The following is a 15,609-nucleotide window of genomic DNA, read 5'->3' as shown; positions in this document are numbered from 1 at the left end:
TTTCACTACCAGTAAAAGGCGAAAGATTTATTAGGTTTGAAGAGAAACCAGAGTATGAGTTTTTCACTACCAGGACATGCAAAACTTCAACGTGCATGTCTTGCCTCTAAAATACAATGCACCCTGCCTTGTGGGCCTAATTTCAGGGTGGTGTGTGTGAAAAGGGAAGGTTTCGTCCTGAAAAGAGGGTTACCTTGACAGGTCGAAGCGGACGTTTAAATTGCACACATTGGCTCTGCAATGGCAGGCCTGAGCCATGGTTAGAGGGATATTTAAGTGGGTGACACAATGAGTGCTTCAGACCCACTAGTAGCATTTGATGTACAGGTCCTGGGCACATGTAGTGCACCTTACTAGGAACTTATAAATAAAGTAAATATGCCAATCGGGGTTCAGCCAATGTTTGCCATGTTTAAAGGGAGAAAGCACAACCACTTTGGCACTAGTCAGCAGTGGTTAAGTGTGCAGAGTCCTAAAACCAGCCAAAATGAGTTCAGAAAAATTGAAGTAGTCAGCCAAAAGGGTAGGGGACAGCCATCCTAAAGCTGGCAGGTCTCAATCAATCAATCTAGCATTTGTAGAGCGCACTACATACCTGTGAGGGTCTCAAGGCGCTTTGGGGAGGGGGCCATTACTGATCGAACAGCCATGTCTTTGAGCCTCCTGACGGTCAACAGGTCTTGCGTCTGTCATAGGCTCAGTGGGAGGGTGTTCTAGGTCTTGGCATTGAGGTGGAAGATCGACTTCCCACCGGTGGTTGTTCTTCAGATGCGCGGGACGGGGGCGAGGTCAGCGGAGCGGAGCTGGCGGTTAGGGATGTAGAAGGAAAGTCGTTTGTTGAGGTAGGCTGGGCCGGTCTTGTGAAGTGCCTTGTGTGCGTGGATGAGGAGCTTGAAGGATATCCTCTTGTTGACGGGCAGCCAGGCAGGTTTCTCAGTTGGGGTATGATGTGGCCGTGGCATGGTACATCGAGGATCAGTTGTGCAGAGGCGTTTTGGATGCGTTGCAGTCGTTTGATGAACTTGGTCTGGGTTCCCGCGTAGAGGGCGATTCCGAAGTCGAGTCTGCTGCTGGCGAGGGCCTGGGTGACTGTGACTTCTTGTATCTGTCGGGATCCACCTGTAGATCTCGCAGAGCATGCGGAGGGCGTTGAAACAGGAGGAGGAGACGGCGTTGACTTGCTTGGTCATGGAGAGCGTTGAGTCGAGGATGATTCCCAGGTTGGGCGTGTGGTCGGTGGGTGTTGGGTCTGTCCCAAGTGCCTTCGGCCACCAGGAGTCGTCCCAGGCTGAGGGGTTGGAGCCGAGGATGAGGACCTCCATTTTGTCCGTGTTCAGCTTCAGTCAGCTGTACTTCATCCACTCGGTGACGGCCTTCATTCCTTCATGGAGGTTGGCTTTGGCGGTGATGGGTCCTTGGTGAGGGAGAGGATCAGTTGAGTGTTGTTGGCATAGGAGATAATGTTGAGGTCGTGCTGTCGGGCGGCGTGTGCTAGCAGGGCCATGTAGATGTTGACCAGTGTCGGGCTGAGGGAGGAACCTTGGGGTACGCCACAGATGATCTTGGAGCCTTCTGATTGTAATGGGGGAGGTGGACGCTCTGGGTTCTGCCAGAGAGGAAGGAGGTGGTCCATTCCAGGGCTTTGTCTTCGATCCCTACGGCGTGAAGGTGTGCGCATAGTGTGCGGTGGCAGACGGTGTCGAAGACGGTGGAGAGGTCCAGTAGGATGTGGGCTGCGGTCTCAACGTTGTCCAGCAGTGTCCTGATGTCGTCGGTGGCGGCAATGAGGGCGGCCTCGGTGCTGTGGTTGCTGCAGAACCCTGACTGGGAAGGGTCCAGGATTCTGTTTTTTTCAAGGTATCGGGTTAGCTGTCTTTTGACGATCGTCTCGATGACCTTTGCCGGGAACGGGAGCAGCGAGATGGGCTGGAAGTTTTTGCGGTCTCTAGGGTCTGCCTTGGGTTTTTTGAGTAGGGCGTTGACCTTGGCGTGTTTCCAGCTCTCTGAGAAGGTTGCGGTCTCGAGGGAGAGATTGATGATGTTGCACAGGTGTGGTGCAATGTAGCTTCTAGCTTGTTGAAGATGTGGTGCGGGAATGTGTCTGACGGGGAGCCGGAGTGGATTGTGCTCATGGTCTTGATGGTGTCATCGATGCTCACGCTGGTCCAGGCTAGCAGGGGGTCGTGGTCGATGGTGTGCGGGGAGTCTGTTGTGTTGCTGTCTGTTGGGGCTGTCTGGGTGTTGAAACTGTCGTGGATGTCTGCTATCTTGCGGTGGAAGAAAGTTGCGAGGGAGTCGCACAGGGCTTGCGGCGGCGGGATGTCGGTGTTGAAGCTAGGGTTGGAGAGTTCCTTCATGATGTTGAAGAGCTCCTTGCTGTTGTGCGAATTGTTTTCAAGGTGGTCTTTGAAGTAGGTCCTCTTGGCAGTCCCGATGAGGTGGTAGTGATTGCGGGTGACGTCCTTGTGGGCTGCGTGGCTATCTGGAGTCTGTTCGCTGTGCCATTTCTTCTCTAGTTTCAGGCAGGCTCGCTTGGAAGCTAGTTGGTCTTCAGTGATTTTTCTTCAGCATCGGCGAGGGATCTGTTGGGCGTGGTGGTGTGTGGTGGGTTTCTGGAAGGAGAAGTGCATGTAGCGGTGGTCGGTCCAGAGGAGTTCGGTGGTGTGGCTGAAGGCAACGTGGGGGCTTGCGTAGAAGATGGGGTCATGCGTGTGGCATGCGGAGTGGGTAGGCGTTGTGACGAGTTGCCTCAGTCCGAGGTTGGCGAGGTTATCAATCAGGGTTGTCGAGTTGCTGTTGTTGTTGTTCTCTAGGTGTTCTCCAGGTGAAAGTTCAGGTCTCTGAGGAGGATGTAGTCGGTGGAGGTCAGGGCGTGCATGCTGATGAAGTCAGCGATGGAGTTGCTGAACTGGGGTCGGGGTCCGGGGTTTCTGTAGATGAGGGTGCCTCTGAGGGTGGAGTTGGGGTCTGTGTGGATCGGGAAATGCATGTGTTCGGCGGTGCTGAGTGTGTTGTCGGTGCTGGTCGAGACCCTGATGCTGTTCTTGTGGACGATGGCAATTCCTCCTCCGACTCCATTGGTGCGGTCTCTGCAGGTGATCTTGTAGCCGCCTGGGATGGCAATGGCGATGTCGGGTGCAGAGGAGTCCTTCATCCAGGTCTCTGTCAGGAAGGTGATGCCCGGGGATGATATGTCAAGCAGGTTCCAGAGCTCAACGGTGTGTGTGCGTGCAGAGCGGGTGTTCAGTAGGATGCATCGGAGGTAGTTGAGGTCTTTCTTGGTGGGTTGTTTGGCGGCTCGGAGGCTGGTGTAGCTGTAGTTCCGGCAGGAGAAGGGACCGTGTGTGCGTTTTGGGGGGCCTTGAAGCAGATGTGGGGCCATCAGGGGTTGAGAGCGTGGAGTGTGCTGGCAACGTAGCGGCAGTGGTCATCGCAGTGGGTGCTGGGACCAGGCGTTCTGGTGCTGGGCGTGGTCCAGGCGCGGACGGGAGCAGACGGGCTTGCCTTAGGCATGCCTCCGGCGCACCAGCGGTGCAGCTGCCATATATGGAGATGTGGGAGGGAGGAGCAGCCAGGAGGCAGGGACAGGGGCAGGGAATGGCCGGTGAGGGGGCGGGCCGCAGGGGACGCAGCAGAGGGAACAGGAGCGGTGAGGGCACCTAAGGGCAACCAGGCACAATCAGGGGCAGCGAGGGGGAAACAGAAGGCAAAAATGGGCACAAATCAGGGGAAGCAAGGGGGACACAGAAGGCAAAACGGGCACAAATCAGGGGCATCGAGGGGGACACAGAAGGCAAAAACTGGCACAAATCAGGTGCAGCGAGGGGGACACAAGGCAAAACGGGCACAAATCAGGGGCAGCGAGGGGGAAACAGAAGGCAAAAATGGGCACAATCAGGGGCAGCAAGGGGGAAACAGAAGGCAAAAACTGGCACAAATCAAGGGCAGCGAGGGGGACACAGAAGGCAAAATGGGCACAAATCAGGGGCTGCGAGGGGAAAACAGAAGGCAAGCAACACAGGCACAGACAAAATTGCAGTTAATACAGGGAACATACAGCAACAGAGATACAAACCTAACACCTACCACTGGCCACCAGGGATGAGGCGCAGGTGGTAGCCTGCGGGTGGAGGAGGGCCTCGACTTCCAAAGCAGCGGCAGCGTCAGGGCACACAAGGCGGAGCTATGTGGTGGGGGAGTGACCTACCAGCAAGGTCTAACACCTTTGTCATAACTTTTGATAATTAAAGATCAGACTTATGGCATCTGATATATAGAATGTTACCATAGCCATCTGACAAATTGTTTGGCGCCATAACCAATTCAGGCCTGTTGTATTGAGCATAAGCTTTCCATCAATACATAACATGTAATTCAAGCACTCTTTTTCAGTGTAAGCACACAATTACTCCTCAATCAAATGTTGTAGTTAAGGCAAACAACATGTAGGAGGAGACGTAGACCCAGCTAGTGCTTCTATAAGCTCTATTTCTGTTGATCACTTAAGGTTTGAAGACAGCTTTGCTGCCAAGTTAGACTTAAAAAGAGGCTGTGACGTGCTAAATGTGGGACAACGGGTCAACATTGTGATGCTGTATAGAGTCAAAGCATGTGTTATTTCACTTCCTCTACCCCTCCCTATACTAGTACTGTCCTATGACTGAGATCTGTTTTGTTATTACTTTATTGTTTGTAATATGAATTTGTTTTTCTAGATTCCTAATTAATGAGTGTCTTTTTTGTTTTTGTGATTTGCAGGGCAAGATGCTGAAAATACAAATATGTCAACTGCGAAGGATGAGGATCCTTTGACACCAATCTCCATTAGCCAGGTAGTGTATAAATTAAACAACTTAAAGAGCATCTCACCTCTATCAACCCATGCATTTTATCACATATATTTGCTAATAGCCTCAGGAATCACCATTGTTGTAACTCGTGGACATAAGAAAGGCTCTTGGGCCCCCGATCAATGATTCATTGTCTGGCAATAACCGGGAACATGAACTGGTGATTTCAGTGACTTCTAGGTTGTGCTAGCCTTTACGTGAACTATAAAGCAATAATACAGTCAAAAAACCCTGCAGAGCTAGTCAACATCTACGCAGTCATCTTGGAAGGTGACAGTCAGTCTTAAGTAATTCTAAAGTTTCCTTCATTTTAAACACTCATTAAAGACATGCGTATTTCAACAACCAAACTTTCTTTCCTGTTACTTTTTGCAGCATTCAGCTATAATATCTTATTAATTCCATCTTGATATTAAATATTTTAAATTATTTTTTATATTTTACATGAAAACATACTGACATTTTTAAAATAAATGATAACAATGTATTAAATATCCCTAGACTTTCCCTTAGGGAGGTCCCTAGCCTGGTGGCGGAGATATCCAACGACATGTGACAAGTTACTTGGAATAGCTGTGCATTCATCAATGTATTTAAAAGGGGCCTCAGCTGAGGGGATGAATATTGTTAAAACGGCACTTTGGTGAAATGTTTCTACTCATAAATGGTTAATAGCAAAAAATGTGGAGTTACTCCTAGGTGTAGGAGTACATCTATATGTGAGTAGATCTACACATATAGGGCCCTATTAGGAGCTTTGGAGGTGCGGAAGCAGGCAGTACGCCACCACCACTCCCCCACAGCGCCAGGACTCGTCATCGCCCACCCACCAGATAACAATTTAAAAGTGGACTGGTGGGTGGGCGCAAGGGGTCCTGCAATAGTGACTTTCAAAGGCAGTGGTGCCTTTGATAAAGGCACCACAATGGAACTGCACAGCAAACTTCCTGCTTAGCATGGACTCAAAAGTCGGTGGAGAGGAAACACGTAATATGCATGGCGGGACGCATATTGCAGCCTCTGACCACCACGCCACCTCCAGGGAATGGTAGGTCCCTGGCGGCGGCAGTCCGACCGACCAACTCTTAATGGGGTGGTCAGTTCGCCAATGCAGCAGTGGCTGGCCCATCACCGCTGTGCCCCGTGAGTCTGGCAGTCCTCCGACCGCCAGGCTCATAATCGTGCCTGTAAAGTTAGCCGTTTAAAGACACTATAGACTTTTAGACAATATGTGCAGCATTACAGAAATAATATCAAAATTCTAACAAAGTCACAAAGGTACAAGGGCATGAGTAACTGTGTTAAATGATAAGAGTAGCTAGAAGAACACTAGTAGATATTAGGAACCTACTTCTCAAAGGCCACAGAGGAAAATATGGTAATGTGTTACCATAGTATTCCTCATATGTTTCAAGTACATTTTGGACTTTTCAGATATGAAGTAAAGGTTCCTAGAGTACACCTATAAATATGTACATGTTGTACTTTTCCAATAGTGTTCACACGTAAAATATTTATAAATCAAGAATTTATATCTGGTGAAATGTTCCACATATGAAAATGTGACTTGAATATGCATTTGCACATATAAAAAAAATTCCATCACAGGGATACATTTTCTCTTAACTCTACACCCCCATTAAATATGGAGACGAGGGGTTCTCATCTTGCTGCAACTGAGGAAACACACCTCCCTTGACAAGAGTACATTTGGAATTTTATCCAGGGTGGAAAACTACCTGCAAAGGGTAGGTCAATAAGCACAAAGTTACAGGATTCATAGGCTTTCACATACTTACCTTTGCTTATAGGACCCCCCTCAACCTCAACTTTGTGAATGCTGAAATACCCCTATTCTGGCAAAATGTCTATATGCATAAATCTCATTTCCCACAAAGAAGCTTATAGGTCCGCTAAATAGTGGGGTGGAACTCTCTAGAGCCCCTCACTGGGTGGGAGATCACTGCACAGTGGTGTTGGTTGCCTGAGAACTCAGAAAAAAAAGAAATCATAACTTGGCATAATCAAAAGTAACATATAACACATACTAAACCTGTAAGTGAAAACAAGTTATCTTGAAATGATGATGCCTTTGGGGTAGTCTGAGTCAGTAGCTGTCCCCAAAAGCATACAACTTCGAGCTGAACTCAAACACCTCTTCCTAATGAAGATGCCAAAGGCAAGGATCATCTACGAACTTCAAGAATTCATCCTACTTTCTGCAAGGCCATGCAGATTCAAATCGGTAGAAGAACAGAATTGGTTCTCTCAGATATCAGGGAACACCCACTCACTGCCCTCACTTAAAACGAACTAGTAGAATGCCCAGCCTCGGTCCGTGAAGGTAACAGAGGTGGGGTGGTGGGGCTGTCTAACGGGGGATTCCGAGGGATGATGCAGAGGGATAATTAAATAAATAACTAATTTTCCCTCTGAATCTCCCCTTGCACTACCTCATCGCCCCACCACTGTTACCTGCACGGTCCGCGGCTGAGAATGCCCATGGCTTTAGCATAACCACATCATCAATCACTAATCACACTTCCATAAGCAGTGCCAGCAACAACTGCTCCAGAGTGAAAAAGAAATTGAAGTACATCTGCTCTCCTGGAAGCAAGCAGTCAGCTATGAACTCATAGCTCACACCTTGTGCACCTGTTATATTGGCTACAAACTTTTATATCACAATCACCGTAATGACCAGTAAGCCCATGGCAATCAGTAATGCACTAGCACCACTACATTTGGCATATCAACTGATAGCAGCTGAGCTTCCTATAGAACCAGTCACAACCTCACCCAGGCCAGACTCAGAGTACCTATGTCATAACATGAGGAGCAAAACCATGGGTGTTGATTTACCAAAATGACTAGAATAGCGGAAGTGACATCACATATCATTTGACCTTAATGTCATCACAGGAAATGACATCATATCACCCTTGACCCTGATTTTCTCCAGGAAGGCACATCGCTGATGTTCCATTACAACATAATACAGAAAAATGTTTTAAACAGCACATGTACTATAATAAATATGTATCTTTTTTTAAAATAATTTTTAAAGCGTGCAGCAGCTTCCAAGGAAGCATTCCAACACTGGCAGCAGAAAGTCAGAAAGACCCTAACTCGAGAATCAAAGACCCTAGAGCGGATCGGCAAAGAGGAAAGTATTTAGCCGTTTACGACAGCTTGATTCAGAGAAGCCTGTCCGTAGTGCAGTAGGAAGAGTGCTCCAGTGTTCAGTAGTCAAGAAAATAAAAGATGTTCCTCCCCTTCTTCCCCCGCGCCCTTGGAAATTGTACTAGCTTCAGAGCATTGGATCGCAAGGCTTTGCTTTGAGAGTACACTTCAGTCTTCTCCTCAGATACATGGGACCTTTCAAATGAAAGACTCTGTATGCATAAATTAGTGCTTCAATTTTGATGCAGCAGCTGATGGGCAGTAAGTGCAATTGGCGAAGGGAGTCAGAAACTGATAAGCACTGACACCTTCAGAATTAGATGTGCTGCAGCATTTTGAGTGATCTGCAGGTGATGCAGCAGGGCTTGAAGACATATGCAGCCTCTGCCTCATTATTCTGGCAGGTCAGTATCAACTCGGTATCAACAGCATGGGAAATTACACGTATACTCCAAGCCTACACCAGGCTGGCAAGAGGTGTCAGATGGACATTAAAAAGGGTAGGTCTCAAAGCCGAGCCCTGGGGCACCCTACAGTCAAGAGGTTTGAAGGTTGATGGAAATGAGGCAAGGAAAACCACCTTGCCTTCCAATTGGGATTTAAGCCAAGCCCACACCTTGCCGTGGACTCCAACAGTCCATAGCCTGCTAAGAAAGATTGAATGCGAAACAGTGTTGAATGCCGAAGACACATCCAGTAATACTACCATAGCCTTGGCATTCTAAACGAGATTGTCTTTATTCAGTCACTGCCAGGAGAGCGTATTCTGTGCTATAACCCGCACGCAAACCCGATTGTGTATCACGGAGGAGGTGGTTAGATTCCAGATACTGGGAGAGTTGACGATTAACCACCTTCTCTAAAATATTGTCTACAGCAGGAAGAAGTAAAATAGGCCTAAAGTTGTTCAGTCCCTTAGGAACTGCATTAGGCTTCTTCAGGAGATAAAGCAATAGAGCTTTCTTTCAACTCTCCGGAACAACTGCAGACTCGAGGGAGTAGTTTATCAGCTTGTGAAAGAAGAAAATCACAAGAGGGTTGGCAAATTTCAGAATGTCAGGGGGACATTGATAAAGTGGATAGCTGGTCTTAGAGTTGACTAGTATGAAAAAAGATTCCTCCAGGGATATAGATTCAAACTTAGACAGTAGAATGCTTTAGGATGGCGTATTCTCCGGAATCTGTTAGCTGTGCCTGGGCAAGGAACTGTTCATAAATCAATTTAGTTTTGTTGAAGAAGAAGTTAGCAAAACCCTCACATAGATTAGCTGATGGAGTCAGGCCACTGTGGGATTCCATGGGAGACATGAAAGAATTAACCGCTTAAAAAAATAAAAGTTTAAGTTCCAGAGGAGCAACTCCTGGGCAGGTCCTGCCCGTGCAGGTAAGAGCGGTGTAAAAAACAAAAATCATGGTTTTATTTTTTTTTAAAGTGTGTTTCTCTTGTCTTCATATGTCGAATCCCCGTCCAGCCACCCTTCCCCACTACTCCACCGCTCTTACCTGCATGGGCAGGACCTGCCCAGAAGTTGACTCCTATAATGTGCTATGAGTGCTTCAAAATTTCAAAAATGTCCTCTACTGTGCCAGGGCCAGGATTTTTGCATGGGTGCCCCCATATGCCATGGATGCCTCCTCATATAGAAAAATTATGTAAAACTACTGCTACTAGAATTTTCCAGTTTATGCAATCCATATACCATAGGTGACCCATAAGTTTAAAATGCCCTCAGTTTGTCATGACCCTCCTAAATGCCAGGTTATCCAACTTTCTGATGATAATTACCTCCAACGTGCCAAGAATTAGAATTTTACCATTCTGATTTTATGCCAGGAATTATCGCTTGTGTGCCTGTGTAATATTTTGTCACAGGTGTTTGTCATGCTAAGAATTGTCTCAAGTGTATGCCAGTGCCAGTATTGTGCCTGGGTGTCTCTATAAAAGAATAATTACATTCAGTATGCCAGGGACAACAACAAACTTGCAAGCATTACATTATCACTCACTCAGCCATTCTTTAATTCATATGGACTCACATTCATTCTCACTCACAATATCCCACCCACCTTTTTTTACACTACCATACATTCATACATTATTCTTATTCATTCTCACTCATTCACAGTCACTCTTAATCTCACTCACTCATTCTCATTCATTAATACTTACTGATGCTCCATCTCACACAATCTTGCTCACTATCTGACACTGACTCGCACTCACTTTCACTCTATGTACCCAAGATCTGGAACAGCATCCCCCTATCCATCAGGATCACTCCAACTTTGCTCCCATCAGGCTAGCAAGGGCTATATAAATGCAAACCTTTTTTCCCTCTTCTATCCCTCTACTATTGTTCTCAGTCCAACTAACAGACTAACATATCCACCACTCAAATTACTTACATATTACACTATACTAATTCACCACTAATCCTTTATTGGTTCCGAAGTAGCATGCTACTCGCTGAAAAAGCACTTCAACACCCCGTCAAGGGTCGCAAGCGCTATATAAATGCAACCCCTTTTTCCCTCTTCTATCCCTCCCCATTGCTTCTCAATCCAAAAACTGACTAACATATCCACCTCTCAAATCACATTCATATTTCACTATACTAATTCACAACTAATCTTTTATGGGTTCCGGAGTAGTATGCTACTCGCAGAAAAAGCGCTTTGACGCCTCTTCAGGGGTAGTAAGCGCTATATAAATGTATATAATATATATATAATAATAATGTATATAATATATAAATGCAATTACAATACAATACAATACAATTTAGGGAAGAGCAGAAGATACCCCACATTAAAGAACATTACATCACTATGCAGCCACAGTCCTCTTCTACTCCCGGAACCCATTCCCCTTCCAATCACTTGTGGGCCCTGTACAGGCTCTGGTGCCTGTCGGCTAGGCTTGCACTATGCGGTTAGCACATAAATACATATATCCACATGCATATATGGTTGCTAGAACTGGAGAGAGACTGTTCCATGATATATAACATTTCCCACTTGTATAACCAGTCCAGCGTTAGTAGTTAGACGTTTATCCATAGGGGGCTATGGGCATTATGCTGCAGCTAGTGCTCTGTCAATGAACACACCCCCTGCCAACACGTGACATGAGGCATAGTTATTCTTCTACTTATTCAACTGTTATTTAATGAAACAAAATTAAATGAGCCTGGGCCATTATTCCGTGACTATCGTTGCATTTTTTCTCATTCTGTCACTAGGATGACCAACCGTCTGTAAATTTCACAGACTGCCCGTTATTTGGGCCTCGGGTCCGTTGTACGCGAGCGTTTCTTTGACGGACGCCTTTTGTCCGTAATTTTGGGTATGACAGGAACCTGTGCCAGCTCGCACTTCCCTGAGGCTGCAGCAGCCCCTCCCGGACCTCGCTCAGTCTTTGTATGGGCCCATTGTCATTGTGATCTGGCTGATTATCACCTAAAGAATGACAATGGGCTAAAGGTGTAGAGAAGCACGGGGGGGGGGGTGTCAGATAAGTGTTTCATGGCCCTTCCTTTGATCTGTGACTTGAGCAGCACAGGACAGAGTAACAAACAAGTAAATAAAAAGCAAGAATAATCACTGTGATGCAGTGTGTGTGTGTCTGTGTGGGGGGATAGGGGGTGCAGAGCGACAGAGGGCGCCGAAGTAGCCAAAAGGGCCGAAAGAAAGAAAAATTATGATAATGGTAAATCAAAAAAAAAGCACAAGGCAAATAGAGGGTGAAAGCGAAGGAAGAATAGAATACAAATAATGAAAGAAAGCTGGAAAGAAAGAGAAAGATTTGCATTTAACAATGGAAGTAAGGACAAGAGGATGATCAAATGGTAAAAAATGGAACACAAATGAATGTTAATGTGGAATATGGAAATATGAAAAGAAAATTAAATATGAATTTAAAGAATAGAGAGAGACCAAATGAAAGGATGCACAAACAGTAAGATGGAAAGAAAATAAATGGAGGATGTAAAGAAGAAAGTAGAGAACAAAGGTGGATAGAAAGAAGAACATAAGGAAAGAAAGAAAATAAAAAGACGGAAAGAATAAAAGACAAACGTCAATATAGGTAAATGCAGTTTTTGACCAAGTTTCTTTCCTGCTGTAAAAAGCATAGTTTTGCATTATTTTTGCAAACTTTTATCAGGGGAAAAATGTTCACAGAATTCAAAAAGAAAGACCAAGATAGCTCACTTTGCTCCTTAATTTAATGGCATATAAAGCATGGGTATTTTATTTTTCTGGCTACTCCCTTGCAATGGGCCCTTGTGTAGTTACAGTGTGTGGCGTGCCATCCTCTGCATAGGCCTAGGGCACTGCATGCTGCTTTTGTGGAGGAGCTGTGCTGGAGGACTAAGCTACATTTTGAAATATCCGACAGGATGAAAGGCAAAGGCTTCTGAGCGCTTTGCGCTACTGCAATTTTCAGGCCATAACAAAAATGTATACCTCTGGTGATTAATGTATCTCTTGGAGAGATCTGAGGTTTCACTAATCCCAGTTTTGACCCATCATGAAGCAGTATAGAGGCATAATGCGCATCTTGTAAAGCACAAAGTGTAACATGCTGAGTAAAGTATTTATTTTTATTATAATTGTAAAGACAACCCCCACCGCTATGTTATGTGTTATATCCTCAGTTTGAATTTCGGGGTCACTGGAATTATGCAATTGTGTGGCTTCAACAGTTTTTGCATGATTATGGATTTGTCGCATGTGCCACATAATCCATCATTAGCTGAATATAGCTGAAGATTCTAATTTAAAAACAGTTGCTACCTCAAACGGTTAAAAAATAACTAAAAAGGCAGTGATGTATTGCACAGGATCCTTGTAAAGGTTGACTGGTCACCTTCCTTTGCATATTACTATATGTGGATGTAAAACGGGTACTAATGAGGTGCAACCTATGACCAGAAAGTGTTAAAATGTGCAAAAATGAGTAAATAATATGGTAATACTATGACAAAATTTGCAGCATTATGCTGCATATATTCCCTTTTCTTGCCAAATAATTTAGTCAACCCTGCAGCATAACTCCAGTGGCCCTGCATGTAGTACCTACCAGTATGGATGCCGTATGGATGCCCTCCTTGTCTTAAGTAACATTACCTATATATTGATTTACATACTTATACGAGTCATTGTCTCTAAACAATAAGCGTGTGAGCTAAAGTGCTCAACATCCTACATTGGACTGCGCAGCACTGTAAAATAAATGACATACACATGAGCGAGGGTCTAGTGATGAGGGGCACCTTGGGAGGTTGATAGTGAGGGAATCTGTGCAGAGGGAGGTCTTTGGTGATGGGGTGTCATGAAAGCTGAAGGCCTCTGCTTCCCCTACAGTGCACGTGGGACAACACTTCAAAGGAACCCCAAACTTTAAACAAAATATCACATGAAATACCACAAAAAGACGTGCACAGTTTTTCAAAACTGTGCACATACCAAAACGGTGAGTTGCACGATTGTCTTAACTTAATATAAACTTATTTTGACGTCTACTTATGTTGGTTGTCTATTTACTTACTTATACACTATTGTACGACCTCCTCTGATGTGTCTGAAAACGTACCTTTTATCCCAAATTTCTGTCCTGAATTTTGACCCTTTGTCCTGAATTTTTACACTCACTATCCTGAATTTGTTCCTATGCCAGTTGGTCACCCTATCTGTCACATCCATTGTAAATTCTAGTGAGCGAGATTCCTGGACAATCTTAAAAAATAAAAATGTTCTGGTGTTTGTATGCTGGACCAGCTCTACAGTTGATATGGTTTCTGCTCCGTGTGCCATGTGTAGACCGCAGTGAGAACATGTAACCAACAGCGGTCAATTCCATAAATTGCAGACAATGCAGTGTAGACACCGGACGGTCTCCTTGGACTTAAGATGCCACAACAACAACCCCTCATTTCTCATCATTTACATGCAAACTGCCTGATTAGGAAGTGGAGTCGCGTCAATTAACCTACTTTCGGTGGAATTATCACTTCCGTCAAACGCGCGCAGACTCCTTCAGCCAAGTTCCCTTCACATCCGCTAGCTAATTAGAGGCATATGTGCACACAGTACCGGAGCACGCGCCACGTGACGCCGGGCAAAACTCGGCGACGAGCTGCCCAACGAACCATGAAATCAGGACCAGCTGGAAGGTTTGATAATGAGACAGAATCCAATTATGTACGGATCCAAAACACGATGTTCCATGTGTTTATACAGCTTTTAAATAGCTCGAGTGAGTACTCTTGGCACCGCAGAGGCGAGCTCCGTTCGCTTTCACTTATTGTGCAGCAGTGTAGATGGCAGACCTGTGTTTGAATGCGTGCAGCTCTAGCAGACATGACGAAGCAGGGTTCTGTGGAGTTTCCCTAGTACATAAGGTTTCTGTCACTCTGGGCATCTATGAGACCCTTCTTGCCTCTGAGTGCTGCAGCCCACAACCCCATTCGCTTCACGTGTCATTGTTCAATCAACAAATATTCACAGTACCATTTGTTTTGGTCACTAATTGATTCAGTAGTAGCAGGGCGATGGCACTTAGATCTTTCATTCTTTGGCCCCATTATTATTTGAGTTTGGGTAACAAAGTTAATTATCAGTATGTGTCATAAACAAGTTGTTGATTTATGTAGTCCGTTTATTCTACTAAGTGTAAAACAGACAGATGAGATTTCAATGCAAAAGGACATTGCACTCCATTTCCTTACTGAGTGACAGTACATTTTCTTTTTAACCATTCAGCAGTAGTGGCATGCAGGGATCAGAGTCCACAATATTTCCACCGGCTAGCGCTTTGTCATGATGTAAGGCAAAACAGAAAAGAGACATATAAAAGAAAGCAATTTGCTTCATGAAAAATAAACCACAACAGGTATAATACCACAGGTGGACAAAGCGGATGTCTGGATCACTTCTCGGAGCTCATCATGACTCCTGGTCCTACTCTTCTCTGTCCCAGCATGACAATGTGAGGTGAGTCTCACCTCAAGATAGGGTGAAAGCTGAGAATGGAGGTTTCTGCTAAAACTATGGAAGAGGGACAAGAATCAGGGTCATCAGATGGGAGACCCATATTGCAGCCAATTGTTGTCTGTATAGAAAGAATAGCCTCTATCCCGATGTGTTTGCCCTGTTTATAAAAACCGTCTCCCACAATCATACTTAGTTGTACAGTTATTTTCATATTTTTAAAACCAGACAAACTGAATCATGGTATCCATCAGCTGTACCAGTACAATCCAGGTATGAAGGGTCTGAAACATCCTTAGAGGCTTTATCAAGAGGAAAACCTGTGTGTTTATCCTCTTTCAAGTCTCAGCGGGCAGAGAAGTAGAGCGGGCAGAACTGGAGGAAGAATCTGTATGCTCTCCTTTTCTAGAATGCTTGCCATGATCAAAGCCACCACACTAGAGCAAAACACATGTATTTCAGTGGACTGCACAGCTAAGTGCAGCATTCCAGAAATTATAGTTCTTGTGCATGAAGTGTCAGAGCCTAAGTCATTTCAAGACCACAGCAGAGCATGCACGTCTCATTTGCCACAACTGCTAAA

General features: G+C 45.4%; 1 protein-coding gene across 2 annotated transcripts in view; it reads left to right on the top strand.

The window, feature by feature from the left end:
- The window catches only part of OSBPL5 (oxysterol binding protein like 5), an 841,363-nt gene that overhangs the window by 333,517 nt on the left and 492,237 nt on the right, over nt 1–15,609 (top strand). The window contains exon 3 of one of the 2 annotated variants that reach the window (XM_086957869.1): nt 4,759–4,832. In XM_086957869.1, the coding sequence (XP_086813995.1) occupies nt 4,759–4,832 (74 nt within the window). Of the gene's footprint in view, nt 1–4,758; nt 4,836–15,609 lie in introns of both variants that reach the window. The other variant, XM_086957868.1, reaches the window with a different exon arrangement.

The sequence above is a fragment of the Lissotriton vulgaris genome, chromosome 2_1 (genome assembly GCF_964263255.1).
Source record: "Lissotriton vulgaris chromosome 2_1, aLisVul1.2, whole genome shotgun sequence".
Taxonomy (NCBI): Eukaryota; Metazoa; Chordata; class Amphibia; order Caudata; family Salamandridae; genus Lissotriton; species Lissotriton vulgaris.
Note: the sequence above shows the minus strand (reverse complement) of the source record. Positions and strands in the feature narration are given on the sequence as shown.